Source organism: Pectinophora gossypiella, chromosome 13 (assembly GCF_024362695.1).
Source record: "Pectinophora gossypiella chromosome 13, ilPecGoss1.1, whole genome shotgun sequence".
NCBI lineage: Eukaryota > Metazoa > Arthropoda > Insecta > Lepidoptera > Gelechiidae > Pectinophora > Pectinophora gossypiella.
Window position 1 is genome coordinate 1,330,253 of NC_065416.1, and position 17,116 is coordinate 1,347,368.

Below are 17,116 nucleotides of genomic sequence, written 5' to 3' on the forward strand. Positions count from 1 at the left end.
TAAAACTAGTTAGAATAAGTCAAATAGTTTTAGAAACCCGACAATTTCAAACTTTATACTGTAAACATAGTAACATAACACAGCTGTGAGACTTTCTCAAGTGTACAAATGCTCTGTTTATACAAGTGAAAAACACAAGGTCAAATGCTAATTACGGTCGCTAGTAGACTACACGAGCATTGGAAAAAAACTTGCTGAGAAATCTAAATCATTTATCAGCTAGGAGCGTCAAAACTAGCAAAACAATAAACGATACCTACTTTAAAAAATCTTTATCAGGGTATAAAAGTTCGAAATTAGTTGGTCCAAGTTTAACTGTACTGTTTTTATGGTGCTAAGTTTCACACAGGATACAGTAAACTATTATTCAGAATGCAGGACTTACCTCAAATGCAAATTCTCGATGAATTTGTCCGTCGTCAAATTGTCCAATAGGACAAAGTCGGACACACCGACTTCGGGTTGAGTCGCCATTGTTTACCACTTTATCACTCACAACAGTAACAAAAACTATTATCCACACACAATTTATCAAATACAAATAACGAATTTGTAAATTACTGTCAACAAACCGTTAAAATAAATTAACCGAAAACACAACCACCCCACACCAGCATTTCATTCAAACTGTCAGCAAACTGTCAGTTTTTTAAATTTGTTATGTTGGTAGTAGACGTGTTGCCATAAGAAATAAAGAAATTAGTAAATAAAGAGGGCAATGCATGGCCCGATTATTGATGTTATCGAAGATGTACAGTATAGCAGCTTATGGTATGACTAGATCGTATGTATGGAATGTGCCCGACGACGTCGTGCGTTATTCCGTTAATGGAACCTTCCATTAACGGAATAACTTGTGTGTTATCTGTAGAAAACTGGACATATCAGTGCTAAATGAAGGACTTTCCAGGCTACATTCCTCATAAACAATATAGATGGCGCTGTACAGATTTTTCTTCGTTTAACCTTCTAATTTCTTGGATAACAGACATAATGCATCTCTTATCTTTGTTTTTGAGTATAAATGAGTACCCTTTTTATTACACCCAGCCACAATTTCATCTTCCACCCGTTATTATTCTGATCAAAATAAAGAGAAGCAATATAGGCAGGTAACAACATAATTCTATAATGTAATCCAAATATCAAGCAACAATTATTTCTGTACAATATATGCTTCTGCCATTATATTATATTTTAAAATAATTATGTACCCGAACAATGAAAAAAAGGTAATTATCACGTGAAAGCTGTACAACGCCATCTATATTGTTTTTGGTGAAAGTAGCCTAGAAAGTCTCTCATTGTAGTAAGTTTAATCACGGTAGCATGTTGTAATATAGAAGTTATAGCAGGTACTAAGACTATTAATTTTGCCTGTTATTATGTTCTTTATAGTTTCACAATTTATACCAACATGACATAATCGAGGGTTTACTTCAAACGGGTAACAGTGCCAGGGAAAAAATATATTTTTTATATACTTGGTGTTCTTTCATAATATCCTAGAAATAAAGATTTTCTCGTAGCAAGATAGAGTTTTGAATTACACAATACACTCATTATTAACATGCTTATTTAATGGCTTGCTTTTTAATTGTATACTTGTATAATACTACATGGTAAGATATCAATTCAAAAGGTACCTATCTCACGACTGTCGATTTATTAATGCTAGCGTGCTCTTAAATCAACAATCGAGCGATAGTAATGAGCATCATGCGTGCGTATCAATTAGCCCACTAATAGTAGCGGCAAGTATGGCCTGCTTTAGTAACAATAAATTGGTTTCGTAATAGCTTAACACATTTTTGTAAAAAGAGAAGTAGCATGGCATACTGTATAAAGCTATCTCTTTCTGTCGCGCTGTAAAGATATAAAATCACGTTTAGCAAACACAGTTTGAACGCCGCCATTTTCCTTGTTGTAGGTGCGTCAAATGTCATAATAATTTTCATTTTTCAGAAAATTAGTTTCCTTTTTGCCTTTTATATTATTTTCTATGTTTTACTTACTCTTCTTGACATGATCAAGTGACGTTATATTTTTCTTGCATCAGGCTTTGCATATCAGTTAAGTCGCAGTGGTTTCTTTTGGTCGTCATTTCAAGGATCTTTGGATGTTCTACAATGAGTTGCGAGGACCGTCTTCATAAAAGGTAGCGCGCGATTTCCACGCCCACAACACTGTTGAATCAAAGGACGCGAGTGGGTACGGGTCGTGGGGGATAGGTGGAATAAGTGTGTTTGTTATGAGAAGGCGCGGCGTAGTGTGGCGTTGAGGGGAGGACTTGGATGGCACAATGAGCGAGTCTCCAGGCGTGGAGTGGCTGCCCGCGTACAGCCCGGGTCCTCCACGGCACAGCCCGCTGGGGCCGATTCCGCGGTTCCTGTACGAGGATGTGCAGCCGCTGGGCCTGCAGCAGGAAAACAACAACAAGGAAGCTGATCAGAAGGAGAACACCAACAAAATCAAACATGCGAAGCCAGCCTACAGGTAAACACATTTTTCCTCAAATAGAGCTTGGAACCTTCCTAAACTGTGACTCATCTTGTAGGTCACCTCTTGTGCTGAGTAATGTTGTTGGGTGCTAAAAAATACATTTGCATTTTGTATTATGGTATTAAAAATATAAATAAACCTTTATGATGTGTTTACTGCTCCAAATCCCACTTGAAAATTTGACATGTTTTATACAAACTACACATAATAATGCTTAATTTAGTTTTTATTTTGATGTATTATGTACTTTATTTGGGTTTAGGTAAAGTTAACACTTAAAATACATCATAAGATACAATTCTGGTAGTTGCACTAATCTCACGATAATAAGAAATTGTTTAATTATATCAAAGCATAATTCAAATTAATACTATTAAAAGTATCATGATTAAAATAAATAATCAAGATTTGTTTTATTTCTAAGAAGTAATTAGTAAATAATTATCTATACACACAGCCCGTTAAACTACTTTTATGAGAATGATAATTATTATTAAATATTCCATTCCAGTAAATGAACCAGCAGAGAGTAACTCTCAATTCAGGATAAATAATAATGTTCAGCAATGATTTATACTTCATAGATCTGTATTTTTATATACAGGGTGTTAGTGACATCGTAACGAAAACTTTGAGGGGTGGTTCAGGCCATGATTCTGAGTTGATATCAAGTAGAAATTTCCGTCGCAAAAGTATGGATTGGAAAATAATTAAAAAGAAAAGAAAAATTTTCATGAATTTTTTGACACGAAATTCCACTTGATATCAACTCAGAATCATGGTCTGAACCATCCCCCTCAGTATTCGTTACGGTGTCACTAACACCCATACCTACTTATATGGCTACCGTATGTACTTGTACGGGGTGTAAGTGTCATCGTAACGAATACTGAGAGGGATGATTCATCTGATTATTCTGAGTTAATATCAAGTGGAATTTTCCATCGCAAAAGTATAGAATTGAAAATAATTTAAAAAAAACTAAAAAAAAATCATGAATTTTGCGACGGAAAATTCCACTTGATTTTAACTCAGAATCATGGTCTGAATCAACCCCCGCAGTATTCGTTACGATGTCACTAACACCCTGTATACCTGTCATAAATATGTTCAAAAATTTGCATGTACCCATTATTAAATAGAAAGACTAGTTCAGTACAATTATTGATTATATTTCAATAAGATAATAATTTCAGTCTCAATGCACGGTAAGAATAAGACCGGTCAATGTATATTAGGTAGTGTTGTGATGTTCATTAGCATAGTGATGATCAGTCAATATAAGTTGATTGATTCTTTCCTATCTAACACTACGTGAATATTCATATCAAATTGATTTATTTGCGTGAACAAATAAAAATACATAAGCACATACAGAGATGACGATGATGAAAGAAGGACTTATGATGACCAAATTGGAGATGTCCTTAGAAAAGGTTCAATACGATCTACTCTGAACCGGCGTGCGTGTATGAAGCGATTGATGAATGTGGAGGAAGCAAGAGAAGTGTGTCAGAATCGAAGCAAATGGAATTCTATAGTCTCTGCTTACCCCGGTGGGAAATAGGCGTGAGTTTATGTATGTATGTATGTACATTCAGAGATTGTGTTTTAAAGGCAGTTGTTGTTGTATTTTGTCATTATTTCTTAAGCTAATTGCCGGTAATGGTAAAGTTTGTGTTTTTTAAAAAGTCAATAAAATTAATTTGACTCAAAATAATGTGCGTCAAAGTTTGTTGTAGAAAAAAAATGTTTTAGTTATTTATTATCATTATTATATTTTAAATAATTGAAGCAACAAATAATAATATATTTTAAATAATCTGTGGTGGATGTTAAATGGCTATTTGACAGTTGTAACGATCAAGTTCAAGTTATACTGCTGTTACTTTGTTTGTTTGTTAAAATGAGAGGTTACTGGGCACTGGGTTGTCACATGATCAACCATTTTCGCCTAAAATTTGAAATTAAAGAAGAAAAATATGTTTTTTTCTATTATATCAGGCTTTTTCGAAAAAATAAAAGGTATAAAATAAGCTTTTGTAATTTTTAAAATACTTATGTGAAAATTGTCAAGTAGGCAATTCTGTACCTTTTCTAACTTTTTTTCGTAGCCTGCATTGGCACTTTGGCAAAGGCCTCTGCCTTTTTCTGCCACTTCTTCCTGTTGAGTGATCATTCCATTCTAACTTCACTGTCTCTGCATGTGTGATTTTCCATTAGATAAATGTTTCTCTTGATAAAAGTTAAATGTACAATAAATGTCTTCCAGTTATGCCAGTATGATCCGGCTGGCCATCAGCAGCTCTCCAAGCGGCAAAATGACCCTCAACGAGATTTACACATACATATGCAATGCCTTCCCTTACTACAAGGAAGCTGGCAAAGGGTGGATGGTGAGTATTTATGTTTTTAATCAATCAATCAAATCAAATATACTTTATTGCATACAAAACATACAAATATTTAGCAACAGTACAAATGGCCGGTCTTATTGCTCCGAAGAGATTTCTTCCAGGCAACCACTACCTGGAATCAGCCATAAAAAACTTGGATCTGGGGCTGGGGATGCTTGTTTTCATCACACACAACTAGTTTGCCTTTATTAAGACATTTTAAAATCATTGTATGTATCTAAATATTCATACAAAATAATCTAAATACATCATCATCATCCAAGCCGTGTCCGGCGACGGCGACTCCTAAATGTCTAAATAAACATGCAGGAGTCATCTGCGCGTGAGTGTATTATAGTGAACAAGTAGTTGCGCTGGTACAAGTCCACTCTCTCCTCAGCCTCCCGGTGCCGATGGACCGGACAGCCGGTACGACCGGCAGGAGGCAGAGGCCGTAGGAGATTGGCCACACGTCACTAAAAGGATCCAGACGTGCGCCCTTTGAGGCATTTCCCCTTTACCTTGCCCCACCTGTAGAAGCCGGATGCGTTAGCCTATCAGCTTTGCTCGCCTTCGATCACCGATAGGGACTTGTGTGAGAATGGTGGATCATCCATGGACTGACTGCACTAGTGACATAGGCCACCAGTGGGCGGTGGGGTCGTCACTTCCCGACGCCTGTCTAAATACATATATATGTATCTAAATATATAAAAGGGAAATCCAACTAGTGTAGAGCTTACTAGATCATATGACAGAACCATGCTAAATTGCATCTAGCATTAACATAAGCTCATAACTATATTCCATTTGGGGTAGGCAAAGGTACATCCATTGCAAGATGAACTGAGTACCCACATCTCACCAAGCTTTCTGTTAGACCAATGTGCCAACTGTGTTGGTAAAAACTGCACTTAACATAAATTAATGACTCATTGTTGAAAGACCAATACTGGGGTTTGAACCGGCGCTGCCCGTTTGAGAAGCAAGCCGGTCAACCGCAAACCACAGTGACACTTTGTTATACTCTTGCAGAACTCAATAAGGCACAACCTGTCTCTGAACAAGTGCTTCATGAAGGTGGCTCGCAGCAAAGACGACCCCGGCAAGGGTTCCTACTGGGCTATGGACAGCAGCTACAAAATGGCGGAGATGACGCCGCGTCGGCGCCGGAGTTTGCGGGTCGGTATACTGTATCAAATAATCCAGTCGAATGTATATGTTCTTTTTAATAACATAGGCTCCGTGGCAGCCCAGTTGGTAGAACGGTTACCTTTCATTTTGAGGTCGCAGGTACGAATCAATCACAGGCCTAAACCAATGATTGTCAAAGTCATAAATGATTATCACGTGCTCAGCGGTGATGGAAATCATCGTGAGGAAACCCACATTCCCGAGAAATGCATTTTCGGAGGTATGGTTTTCCTTTCGCGGGTTGAAAGGTCAGACAGGCAGTCGCTTCTGTAAAAAACCGGACCTGTCAAATCTTCGGGTTAGGTAAGTAGACCTTGTGAAAAACGGGATAATGCTAGGGAGATGATGAGGCTCTCGTTTGACCACAATATCACCTGGTGGTACACACCTGGTGGACATGTTTATGTAGTGGGGTAACAACGAAAGCATATATGAGAATATCGGCGTGGTTTCTGTGCATCTCCGCTGTAAGTACTGTGTATTGTTCAATGTCCCCCCCCGGCAGATGGCGCCGTACAGCCCCGAGTGCTCCAGCAACAGCAGCTCGGGCGAGGCGGGCGCCGCCCCCGACGCGTGCGCGCCCACGCCGCCCGCCACGCCCACCGAGTCCACGCCCACCACACCCACCACGCCCACCACGCCGCTGCCGCTCAAGGAGGAGGTGGTGGTCAAGGAGGAGACGGGTATGCCATAACTCTATCTGTCAATCAATCAAAAATAAAATAAAAAGCATTTGTTTCAGGCGATGCCCAATGTGCGATGCGATGATACAAGAGACATACTAGACAACATAATTACATTACACACAGACAAAAAAAAAACACCAATTAAAAAGAGAAAAAAAAAATACTTTCAATTTTTTACTTTCATTTATTTCTCTCTTTTATTATAAAAAATAAATGAATAATCACTTTATTGCACACACTATCACAGAACAGGGGGGGTTAAAAAGGCTACATCAAAGCAATTCATCTAGAAAAGCAATATTGCTATTTGACAGTTGTTTACATTGCGCACTTACTTTTACATGCGCCTTTTCAACACCAAAGTACAAAGAAAAACTAAAAGTGGTTGCCCATTTTTTGCCGTTGTTGCTGCTGCTATCTTTTTTGCGGCCATATCGTTAAAAGCGATCTCTTCCAGATAACTTTCGATACAGAATACATTTTACTAGATTACCCGTCCCTTTCCTTTTCGGCGGATAACAAAATGACAGGTAAAACTTAAAGTAAAATTAGGAGGTGTCAGAAGGAATCGGGGCCAATAACTTCCTTATAAGACACGACGTTCGCCTTCTCTTTAATTTGTTCCTTCTCTTCTTGGTCTTTCCCTTCCTCCCTTTCCTGTTATCTTCTCTTCTATGATGTTTTTATTATACGATATGGTATATCTAAGAAAATATATTTGTTTCAGACTCAAAGCACACAGACGATGCACTGACAGCCCTCATGAATGAGGAGCTAATGACTGATGTCGACATAAGTAGAGGTAAACAAACCAAACTTTGTAATTAGGATGATGTAACAGTCGGAATTTGTATTTCATTGTTTTCTTTGAACTTGGAATTCATGATCATAAATTTAAGAGCCACCCTCTTGTCGGTGCAGCATTTTCCATGCTACTTTTTTAGGGAAAAATAGGGCAGTGGTTTCCCTCTTGCCTTCCGCCCCGCAGTACTCTGTCTGACGCTAGTGGGATGGCGCCCAGAGTAGTCTATTGGAACTTGGAATTGAAGCACAATATTGGCAGTTGATATGGTATGAGAGCTTAGAGAAAAAATGGAGGAGGATTTGTAAAATTGACTGAAATGAAGGCTATTGATTATTATATGATGATAGGAAGCCACTGCTGCACAATAGGCCTCAGTCACCTCAAGAGGGTATGGAGCGTACGCCACCATGCATCAGCAGTGGATGGTGGATACCCTGTCTGTTTGATTGAGGGGAGGCTGTGCCCAGCAGTGGAACGTACAACATACCATAAGCTCACCCCTGTCTCAATTGAGAAGACCAGAGATACATCCATAGCAAGATGAACTAAGTACCCACACCACTGAGCTTTCTGTTAGACCAACGTAGGTGGCGAGCCGAATCGCCACCTATAATGGTCGAGCTAATTGACAACATTTCAAATTTTTAAGCCGTGGTTTTTTTGTGCTATTTCGAAAGTACTTGTTTAAATAGAAGACACGTATTTTTTCTTTTCAAGATTTTTCCACTAGAAGTTACAAAAAATATTTTTTGAAAATTGGATTCTGCCATTGATAGAATGAAGGCAGTATAATGTAATGTACCTTTGCATGCGTATTTAAAACAAGTCGCAAACAAAGTGTCATGTTATGTATGACATTTACTTTTTTTAGAATTTTTATGTAAAGGTCTGAACTTATTATGCCTTCCTCTTCTGACCTCGTGGATTTTTCAATATATTTCTATTATTACTGAATTAAAAAATCTGAAAAAATGTGTTTTGTGTAAATCATAGAAATATCTCGAAATGGTTTTCGATTTAAGGCACCTTAGTAAAAATGAAATGTTGTCAATTGTGTAACTAAGGGGGATGATTCATGGGCCAGTAGCGCCCTGTGTCGGTTTATGTTATGCGTGACACGAGGCCTGCCCGCAGAGCGGTGGTGGGCGGAGGGCGGGCGGCGCCACGTGTGCGGGGCGCTGCGGCACTCGTCGCTGACGGACGAGTACGGCAACTTCGTGGTGACGGCGGCGCGCCTGGACGACTGCGACTGCCCGCCCGCGGACGAGCCGGGCCCGCCGCCCGAGCCGCGCTACCCGCCCTACTGGCCCGGAGACGCCTTATAACACCAGCTCGCGTGCCCGGCCGCCGACTGAACCACCTCAGATCAAACCTCCCGAGTCCTAAAAGAAACATCCTCAAAACGACATTCTAACTCACTAACTTACGTTAGTGGGCTCAGTTTTCCGCGTGTAGACTCTAAACTCCGCTATGCGTGTAAAATCACTAAGAAATGAGAATTAAAATCGCGGTATAGAGGTAACTCGTTTTAAGTTTACGCGGTTATTATCATAATTAAAACACATAATAACGGGTTCTTACCGCGTTTAAATGGGGATACGAGACTCCCGATATTTCGACACTGTTGCAAGTGCCATGAACCCGGTAAGAACCCGTTATTATGTGTTTTAATTATAGAGGTAACTCGTACCTATATCTCCTACGAATTAAATAGATGATTCACTTAAGACTATTTAATTCGCTCGGGTTATATTTACTGTTAAAGCGACTTATGTTCTTGACGTGACAAATTAAAGTTTGTATAGTACGGGACTTGTTTCTGAGTCTAATATTTATAGTATGCGTTCTTTAATGTGTGGTCTCCAATGTAAGTTAAATAGCAAAAACAATGCCAAGGGTATGGCGGACCCAACTAGTTGGCCAGCTAGTTCCGCCCACATGCAACAGATGGCGCCACATTCAATAATGCTGTCTCGAAGCAGCTATACGTATAATATTAACGAGCAATCGAATGCAGTAATTTTATAACTCGTTTTGTATGTTGATTGTAATTTTGCAGATCAAATAATTGTGTGTAAGTAAGAAAACACGACACGTTGGGTTAGACGTTCAGAGACAAAAGACATAGTCCGTCCCATTCATCCAAAAGAATGGTGGTTGGAGAATTATAGTTCGATAGAAAGCAGCATGAAATTGCGCTTATTAAACTGCCAATGTGTAAATTCTTGAATTAATAGACATACCATGAAAAAAAATTGAATTTAGGAGTATTTTTTTTCCGTGGTGAAATCAGTTGAGTGTAGTTTTGCGTCCAAATGTCAGTCACTGTATGACATAATATATATTTTGATGGAAAGGAAAAAAATACAACTTAGCTTAGTCCTTTTGTACACTCTTTGGGCGTACGGTAAACTCGAGCAACAGAAATTTGTGCTGGATAATTCGACAAAGTTGTTCGTCAACCAGAAATAGAATAAAGAATAATACTACGCATAGAACGGTAATTCTCCGCCCCGCACCGATCATATGAGGCGCCGACCGCACCCCCTCTGGGTCTTACTTTAGTCTTAAATGGCTGTCTTGAACGTCATAATAAATCCGACATTTTATCACGTTTTTCTATGACACACAGTGTGCTTTTTATATAAATTCCATAGTAAATTCGTGTTTTGATGTTTAGTAAAAAGTAACTGATTTGACTAGTTGGAAAATACCCTATTATCGAGCATAAGTTGGTCTGCCTAACGCGCCCGCGCGAGTTTTTACGTACGCCCATAGATGTTACAGCTAAAACTTTATACAATTATCAAAAGTTGTTATTCATTTATTCGGCTAAGTATTGGTGTAACTGTGTACGGGATACTTGTATATACACCCGTGTTGACTCGCCAGTAGCTATAGATGTAGTATGTATAAATATGTACGACAAAATATGTAGACGTAACCAAACGTTTATATGACATGTTGACGGTGATTTTAGAGGTAATACGCCATGGTATTACGCGCGCGAAATCGAAGCTAATGTGTCCAAAGTTATTGGATATAATGCCTCCAATAATAATACGGAAACACGAAATTTACAGTCGTGCGAACTCCAATGATAATAAAATAAAAATTGGCTAGTTGACAGATTAACAAAATATGAAAAAATGTCGGATATGATAGTTTATCTTTTCACGATAATTAGGCAAGTTTTTTTTATTAAAAATAGGAATGCGATTTTTTATCTATGTATTACAAGACCCGAAACAGGCAGCCGTGGTTGAGCTTCGTGTGACGTTCCATATCACAAAATAAACAAAAACCACATGACTTGGCTGTATGGGCTATGATCCCTTTGCCTGTCCTACGGACAAATAACAAAAAACAATAAAAAACAAAAACTATCTGGCAGGTTTCAAGTTTCTTTGTTTATTGAAATGTGACGTCACTTGGAAAAATGTCACGTGACCAACTGTTTTCGCGCGAAATTTGAAATGAATGACGAAAAATATGTTTTTTTTTCTATTATATCAAACTTTTTCGAGAAAAAATATTTTAAGAGGCATAAAATCCTTATCCGAAAACTGTCAACTAGAATTATTCAATTAATCTGGCTAACCTGAAGTCAAGTTTGGTTGGATATACTTTTATATTGGACCAAGTTGGCTTTGACTCAGTTTCAGAGGTAAAATACAGGTAAGAAATAAATATACTTTATCTTGGCCATATATTAAAAATAAACATTAATATCCTATATACGTCCCAATTCCCTCGCCTTAATCAACCAGAGGGGATATGGATCATACTCCGTGCTGCTAGGTGGATGTTTGGACTAATAGCCAATGGCTTAACGTGCCTTCTGAAGCACGGAATCGTCTTTAGGTACTTTTTTCTTCATATTTCAATTCAATAAGTCTTAAATGGCATTGATGCGCTCTTAACTTCTTACAAAGCCAGTCTCATAGTATTTTTTTAATCGTTTATATCTTATCGATTATTGTCGATGAATCTCGTTTGATAATTTATATAGAAAAATGGTCAGTTTTCGAGTAAATTTTACGCCGTGGCCAGTTTTACAACGATAATCACAATAATAGGTAACTAATGGTCGGTTAATAATAACTATTCGCTCCAAAGAAGCGTATGACTTGTGTGTTCAAAGTTGAACATGAATGCATTTCGATCGAAAGAGTTTTACAAACTTGTATGTGCACAGAATACTACCGTAATGCCTATAGGGGTCATAAGATGTTTATGAATATGAAGAAGCATAATGCAAATTGAGACTTCAATTCTAAGTCAGGCCATAGAATAAAGAATAATACTACGTATAGAACAGACACTACGCCCCGTACCAATTCGTATTGGTGCCGAGTTAGATTTCCCTCACCCCTAGCGGGTCTAGCACCGTAAGCACGCGACTCTTTCTCGCCGCGACAGAGATCGTCTGTCTCTTTCTGTGCAGCACTGTGACGGGTGACGTATGTCGAGGCGAGAAAGAGTCACTTATACTTTAGTCTATGGTCGAACGCCGTTTAGGAGTAAGGAAGCGCGCGCGGTCTGTCTGTCTCACTTACGCGTTAGGTGGCACATAGTAAGATCAAGGTTTTTGTATAATGTCCGGGGAGAGATCAGGGGTGTTAAAAAGACCAGATCGCAGCAATTCATCTCAAAAAGCAATATTGCAATTTCTCATTTGTGTGCATTGCGCAATTACTTTTATATGCGCAAATGTCGCAAATTGCTTCGATGTGGCCTTTATAATCCGCCTGGTTGCTAGTTATTTTGATGTATTGCGGGGCCTGCTCAACCCTATAAGGATTACCGGCGCGAGTTGCGTGTATGTATCTATGAGAGGTGTTATCATAATCTGTCAATGCATTCGTATTCTTATCAGAATGTTTGGAGACTTCACACTGTGCATGATTGTTGTCTTTATACAAATAACAAATAAATCATAATAATTTTGTAACTTAACGAAGTAATGGGAAATGTAATTATCAGTGTCAGTAACATATCTGCCAAGAAAAAATCAATAGTTTTATAGACTAGGCGTAGTTACCTCTATTTAGATGTAAACTATTATATTCTGCGTGAACAGGGCTCGGAATAAAGTAAAAACATAATTTATATTAAATAACGACTGTTATATATCGTGGCTGATTTCAAATAATGACGTATCTGCAATATTTTGCTAAAATAATTTGTGTCTCATTGACAATAACTAAAGGATTAGATTAGCTAAAATTACAGATACGTCAATTAGCGATGTCAGCGACCATATGATGGACTATTTCATTAAGTTCTGCGTGGCAGACAAATTATATCGAAGGTTGCAGCCAATAGACGCACGAATGCTATCTACGTGGATATACGTCATACGGCTATTGGTCAAAGCCCTTGATATAATTTACGCCGGTCGCCGTGCCGCGAGGGCTGATAACGGATTTAAGACGCGTATATAATGCGTATTTACAATACAAAAGTGCTATTCATGGTATAAGAAAACCAGGTATGCTCAAAAGTGACAGCTAACATTTCACAGTCAGCCCAGCTGACGTCATCACACCCCGCGTTGTCATTTCGTAAAAAATAAATTACCCACGACCAATGTTTTTAATTTACTTTGCAAGGCAATTTAGAACTTTTAGTAAAATATTTACTTACATTTTCATGATTTTTATACATATGACAAGTGATAGTAATTTAAATACATTAGCAATTCACTTTATTTACAATAATAAAATTGACGTCCTTGGAATGTTGGAAATACCAATTTAATGGTAACACGTCATACGTTACTCTGCCTAATTTTTGAACAAAACGTCAAACGATAAAACTAACGATAAAAACTAGTATGCTTAATTAATGACAGGCTTAAAAGGCTACTAGGCTAGAGCCGTTAAACCCTTTCCAAAAAAAAAAACGGCTAGCAATGGCGGCTTGTCATAGGATTGAGCATATTTGGTTTTCTTATACCATGCAATTCATATTAGCCAACCAGTTAACTTATATCCGGATCACCCATCGCTTACCAGAGCGACTTTATGTTATATATCTTATGTATATCTCGAGTCTTGCAAATGGCGACTCAATTCTTTATCATGCATGACAAAGATTTGTAGTTACCAATACTTGTTTCTAAAGTAGTATATTGCCGAAAGACAACCTGAAACAAAGCGGAATATCGCATTGAGACAATCCTACAAGGCTTAGCAATGCCGGAGATATGTTAGTTAAAGTCAATGGTGGGGAATGCTCCGTCTCGTTCTAGCAAAACAGCATTTGTATGTAGCTGATTGTATTGGGAATATGTGACGTCACGCGTTCCTATTGCTGTCTCCCTTCAACCAGTGACGGTCCTAGGGTCCTAGCAAAATATGTAGGTGTTGCGGGACCTCAAAGTGGCACCCCTTCAGCCCCTTAAAATAAGTGTTGTTTACGGCCAACCGGTATGAGCAATCTAACCCGATGAAGTTAGTTTGCGGCCAGGGTGAACCAGTCTTGGTCGGTTTTGACGCCCCCCCACCCTCCGATTTCGGTGCCCGGTGCGAAGGTACACTTCGTTATTAGGGCCACCACTGTCTTCAACTCCTTTGATTTCGGATGGCTCTGTTTTATTTTTCAACGGATTTCGATTGTTTTCACATTTCGCTTTCAATTTTTTGTATATTTTATTTTGGAACTTTAATATTTGTCCACTACCCTAATTGTGCTGTATCAAGACTTATTTTCTAGACAATGATCTAGAAATTAATATACAATATACATATTTATCGAAGCATTCAGCGTGTTTTAAACAAGCCCTGTTTGCCAGTAAACAAGGACCACAGATGCAAAAAGTTGTTATTAAAACTAATGGTTGATGTTGGATTTGGAAAGATAGTGTCCCCGTAGAGTGTGGATTTGGTAAATTACATAATTAACGGAAGAGAAAATTGTGTTATTTTTATTAAATTTTGCTTTATTTTCAATCTGTAGTACTATTTATTCATGAATTATTTTGATGTCCTTTGTAACATTTGTCATGTAGGACCATTAATAGTCAATGGACTGATCGTCTTATCACCGTACAGTTGCAGTAGTACTTATTGATTTTTTAATAAAATAATAATTTAATGAAATTATGCATTAATAAATTATATAATTTAATAAAAGTGACACATTAATAAATTAAATAATTATATATTTTAGAGGAAATGCTACAGTATTGGAGCCAGATTGGTGACGAACAGATCTCAGAACGACCAGTATAATTATAATTAAAAATATTAATAATTATTATTAATACTAGCGTGCTAATAATAATAACTGTGCATATGTATACAATCGATTCAGTTACGTTTAGTTGGTAATGTTTAGGTAAAAATATGAATTAGTTGATACGAATTTATTATTTAAAAAAAAAAGAATAGATGTATTGAATATAAAGTCGCACTTATATACGTAAAATGCTTGTTAGAATCGTGGAACATCGGCCTATATATATTGGTATAAGTAAAACCCTACCTTAGGTTCGCTTGCCTAAACTTCGATATATTATTGTATGTAATCTTATCATTTTATTAGTATTAATAATCGTTTTAGTTAATTATTAAGGTGCAAATTACGTATTTTTTGTGCCATAAATAATAGGGTGGCCGATCGTATTAAATTGGACGTTAGAATGTAAAAATCCCATATCTTATTAAAAGAATGTGTTCAGAATTTTTAGAAGGTATATTCTTCATAATGTTAGTTGTGTGTATATAGTAAGCTATTGTTTGGAATCGACGTTTTTACTCGTTAATTTAAAGTACAGATCGTATATAAGTACATGTCAATTCACTCGCTACTTTATTTCTCGTGTGAATTGTTAATTTTGTATAGATAAAAGTTATTTTATCTGTCGTACAGTATACGCGTCACTGGATCTCTATGTTTATAGCAGGTTGAACGTAAAGTCATGTAACGTACAACATAAACAAAATGGAAATTAAAAAGAACCCTTCCAATATTTTATATTGGCAAATACCCGGCAGAATTAAGTTGACAGCACACGTCAAACGGATGGCATATGTGCGAGATGCCTATTTTATTGGCCCGGGTTATTCTTTCATTTTTAAAATTAACATTTGTCAACTATCCGTCCCTTTCTTTTTCAGCGAATAAGAAAATGACGGGTATAACTTAAAATAAAATTAGGTGTCTGCAGGAATCGGGGCCATTGTCCGATTTTGCATTGATGTATAATATAAACCGTTGTATTCTGCTACAAGTTTAGAGATTCAGTGCAATCATGGGTCTATGTTTTATATGATTGGTGTATTTCAGCCATTCTATCGTATTGTAAAGACATCGCCACACAGAGTGGAATGTCCTAATATTAAACGAATCAGATTTAGAGAGCATGTATTTTGTATATGAAAATAATCGTGTATATTGGTTCAAAATTACATTCCTTAACATAGTCGAGCATATTAAGATATTTTTAACAAAGTAAAAAATAAAAAAAACTTTATTTTACAATGATTATTTCAGTATTTATGACGATACTTATATTTTTTATTTGTAATTTTATTTTTTGTCTAACTTTGAATAAGAAATTGTAACGTGGTGCGTAATTTAGTTGCCATCTTGATTATTTTGGTAGTATTTATTATTTTCTGTGATAAACCATTTATTTTTGATGGAAAATGGAACTTAACAATTTAATTTTCCGTTAGGTGCCTCAATTGAAGTATGAAATTATTGTTGGTAAGACAACTGACACTTAAGACATTTATAAAAAATATATATATATTTAAGCTCTCTACATACTTTCAGTCCGAACAAACAATAAGTCAACTTATATTCTGTATCTAATGTGGATAATTGAGGCATCTAAAACTCGATATTTCAATGTAGTATTGAAATATTTTTTACAAACGCATAATGTGTATTGCGTTGTTTGGTTACTCACTCCGCCTATGAATCGATGAGACACGGCGATGGATTCGGAATTAATATTTTACTGTAATCACGTTAGCCGTTTAATTTAAGAGTAGGATGTTCTACCTCTAAACAAATCATAGTTGATGTACAATATAAACTTTTAACAAAAGTGAGATTTTTATTTCTACTCTCCGTTTAGTCGCCTTTTGACAGATTCTACTTTTGACATCATAATGTAGAATCTATCAAACGTAGAATCCGACAAAAGTAGTCTGTCAAACTTAAAATGTGTCAAACGTAAAATCTGTCAAGCGTAAAAAATTGTCAAACAACATCTGTCCAACGAAGAATCTGTCAAATGTAGACTATGATGTCAAAATGAGAATCTGTCTAATCTCTTCTCTCGCAATCTGTGATAGTATCACGTAATGAGGTGGGATGAAAGGCATACATATAACTAAGAAGTTATGAGTACGAATGTGGATCGATATAGCGGTATAAAAAGTGTGGATGTGTTTGAAAGGTGTGAGTACCGATATGACTACTACATAAATGAAAGGAAGAGATGGCATGTTATGCCGAGCCCACTTAGAGTGGGGTAAGGACAGAAGGATGACGAAATTGTGATTATCAGAATC

At 37.1% G+C, this 17,116-nt stretch overlaps 2 protein-coding genes across 2 annotated transcripts in view; one reads left to right on the plus strand and one right to left on the minus strand.

Moving 5' to 3' along the window:
- Window positions 1-613, minus strand: part of LOC126371697 (unconventional myosin ID) — a 77,995-nt gene extending 77,382 nt beyond the window's left edge. The window contains exon 1 of the mRNA XM_050017001.1: window positions 386-613. Coding sequence (XP_049872958.1) covers window positions 386-474 — 89 coding nt within the window. The 5' untranslated portion in view covers window positions 475-613. The remainder of the gene's footprint in view (window positions 1-385) is intronic.
- A 1,306-nt stretch (window positions 614-1,919) lies between these two features.
- Window positions 1,920-16,320, plus strand: LOC126371759 (forkhead box protein I1-like). Its single transcript, XM_050017115.1, has 6 exons — window positions 1,920-2,496; window positions 4,775-4,898; window positions 5,934-6,080; window positions 6,598-6,775; window positions 7,506-7,580; window positions 8,718-16,320. Exons 1-6 carry the CDS (start codon window positions 2,303-2,305, stop codon window positions 8,906-8,908), a joined length of 909 nt encoding a protein of 302 aa, XP_049873072.1. The 5' UTR covers window positions 1,920-2,302; the 3' UTR covers window positions 8,909-16,320.
- The last annotated feature ends 796 nt before the right edge of the window (window positions 16,321-17,116 follow it).

Excerpts from the sequence above, each read along its gene's own strand:
- LOC126371759 (XM_050017115.1), top strand. The coding sequence starts at position 2,303 with ATGAGCGAGTCTCCAGGCGTGGAGTGGCTGCCCGCGTACAGCCCGGGT. Across the intron at positions 6,081-6,597 it reads GTCGGCGCCGGAGTTTGCGG|ATGGCGCCGTACAGCCCCGA; the intron begins GTCGGTATACTG and ends CCCCCCCGGCAG. Across the intron at positions 6,776-7,505 it reads GGTGGTCAAGGAGGAGACGG|ACTCAAAGCACACAGACGAT; the intron begins GTATGCCATAAC and ends TATTTGTTTCAG.